This window comes from Nomascus leucogenys, chromosome 13 (genome assembly GCF_006542625.1).
Source record: "Nomascus leucogenys isolate Asia chromosome 13, Asia_NLE_v1, whole genome shotgun sequence".
NCBI lineage: Eukaryota > Metazoa > Chordata > Mammalia > Primates > Hylobatidae > Nomascus > Nomascus leucogenys.
This window is the reverse complement of record NC_044393.1, coordinates 92,148,554-92,150,580: the sequence shown is the minus strand read 5'-3', so window position 1 is coordinate 92,150,580 and position 2,027 is coordinate 92,148,554. Positions and strand designations below refer to the sequence as shown.

Below are 2,027 nucleotides of genomic sequence, written 5' to 3'. Positions count from 1 at the left end.
TGCATTATTAATTTTGATAAATAGTTCCACATTATTTTGGTTATATCTTTGAAAGATGGAGACAAAATGCATTTCAAACTTCTACTCAGAAAACTTCCCAAGCTATCTAAATGTGTTTAAAAGGCATGTGGAGGGAGAAAGAGAGTTGTCAGGAACTAGTTTTAGAACATTCTTCTATTTTGGTGGCTATACAACCCTGCTGCACAGCAAAATCACCTGGAAAGCTTAGAAAATTGTGTAAGTTCTAATACTAGAAATTCTGACTTAATAGATCTGAGATTGGGTTTGAACATTGGTATTTTCAAAAATCAACCTAGAGATTCTAATGTGTAGCCAGGGCATAGAGTCACTGCTTTAAACAGAGCAAGGGGAGGTAGAGGGCTCAGGTAAAGAACATGACAGCACCACTAAGATTGTACCCATGAAGCAAAAGAGAAATGATCAATTTCCTATATAAAAAGCCACATCAGGTGAAAAGGGTCAGATGAGGATTGGAGAAGAAAAGAAGAGAGAAAAGAGAGGTCTAGGTGAGGGAACGGCAGAGCTGGTAAGGCCAGGTCCTGTGGTCTTCTTGGGTGCTGGTCACAGAGTCCACTCTTTTGGGTAAAGGTGAAGTCGAAGCTGAAGCCGCTTCCAGGCTCTTCTCAGCCCAGGGTTATCTTGAATCAGTAGAATTGAGTGGCTGGCAGGGTAGGCATCCATGATGATCTGGCACAAATTATTCCACTGACTGTTGATGCCAAACATGTTGGACAGGTAGATAAACAGAGCAACTGCATTGAAAATGTAGAGAATGAGAAAGTAGCTGGTAGCTTTGATGGCCCCCATGTGAGCCTCCATGCTGGGGTCGTTGGACCCTGTGGCATTGCTTTCCATGTGTAGGGTGTGTCTCTTGAGAGAGAGGATCAGCAGGGTGGCTGCCAGGATGAACATGATCAGAGGAATCACAATCCCCAGGTTAAAGAAAAAAGCCAGACCAACCACATTGATCTCAGAGAAGTATGTTTTCTTAGTGGCATTGGAGGAGTGGATAGGGAAAGAATTGTTACAATACACAGGGCAGATGTTGATGCGGAACATGCTGTGACTGAAGGAAATAAACACGGACAGCCATAGAAGCCAGGGTATCAATCCAGAAATTCTCCACCTCAGCTTGAGGAAAAGGGGGTAGGAGAAATTGGCAATCTTCACAAAGTAGAAGAAACTGAGCCAGGCAGCAAACCACAGGCTACAAAAATTTAAGAATATAAAACTTATTTTGAATGCATAATATACAGCATCTTCAGAATAAAAACTTAGGGAGGTTGAGCTGATGGTAATTTCTAACATCATGAGGCTTTGGAGAGCTATTCTGGATACACTCAGGAAAACCAAGATCCTGCCATTTGTGGAAACTGCCTTATTTTGAACCCATTCAGCTGCATGTATAGCCGTGATGAAACCATTTGCAATGATACCAATGAGGTATTCAGCAAGTAAAACTGCTAAAATTAAGGTGATGAGAAATGGCGACAATTCACTTTCTGCAGGATCGCAGAGTTTAGTCATTCTGAGCTGTTGCTTCTCTTTGGTGTCTGGAGGAAAACATCTCTCCAGCATTTGATGGGCAGACTCTTGATAACTCCCAGTATTCATGTCATAGGAGGAAGCAATTGATGCATCATTTCCAAATTCACTCCATTTGTTTATTTCAGAATTCTTAGCTCTACATCTAGAGATGCAAATGTTGGAAGGATTTGGTTTCTAATCCTCTCTCTATTTTTGAACATGTTGGTAGTAGTTCAATAATGAGGCCCAGGGAAGCGCTTGAGTAGACTCTTTAAAAGCAGCTAACATGGTACTGAGGTCTGTGTTCTTTGGTAGCATCAGTTAATTTGAACATTGGTTAACTGAGTCATCATTTAACTTACTTTCACTTGTGACTGCAGAAAATGATTGAAAATAAAAACTGCTACACACACACACACACACACACACACACTTCTCATTTTGTGCTAAGAAATTTTCAAATGATTTATTTATAATTA

General features: G+C 40.7%; 1 protein-coding gene across 1 annotated transcript; it reads right to left on the bottom strand.

Annotated features, from left to right (window-relative positions):
* Positions 1–582: 582 nt before the first annotated feature.
* On the bottom strand, positions 583–1,599 carry TAS2R39 (taste 2 receptor member 39). The gene has a single exon (XM_003270853.4). It carries the CDS (start codon positions 1,597–1,599, stop codon positions 583–585), a length of 1,017 nt encoding a protein of 338 aa, XP_003270901.2.
* Between the last annotated feature and the right edge of the window lie 428 nt (positions 1,600–2,027).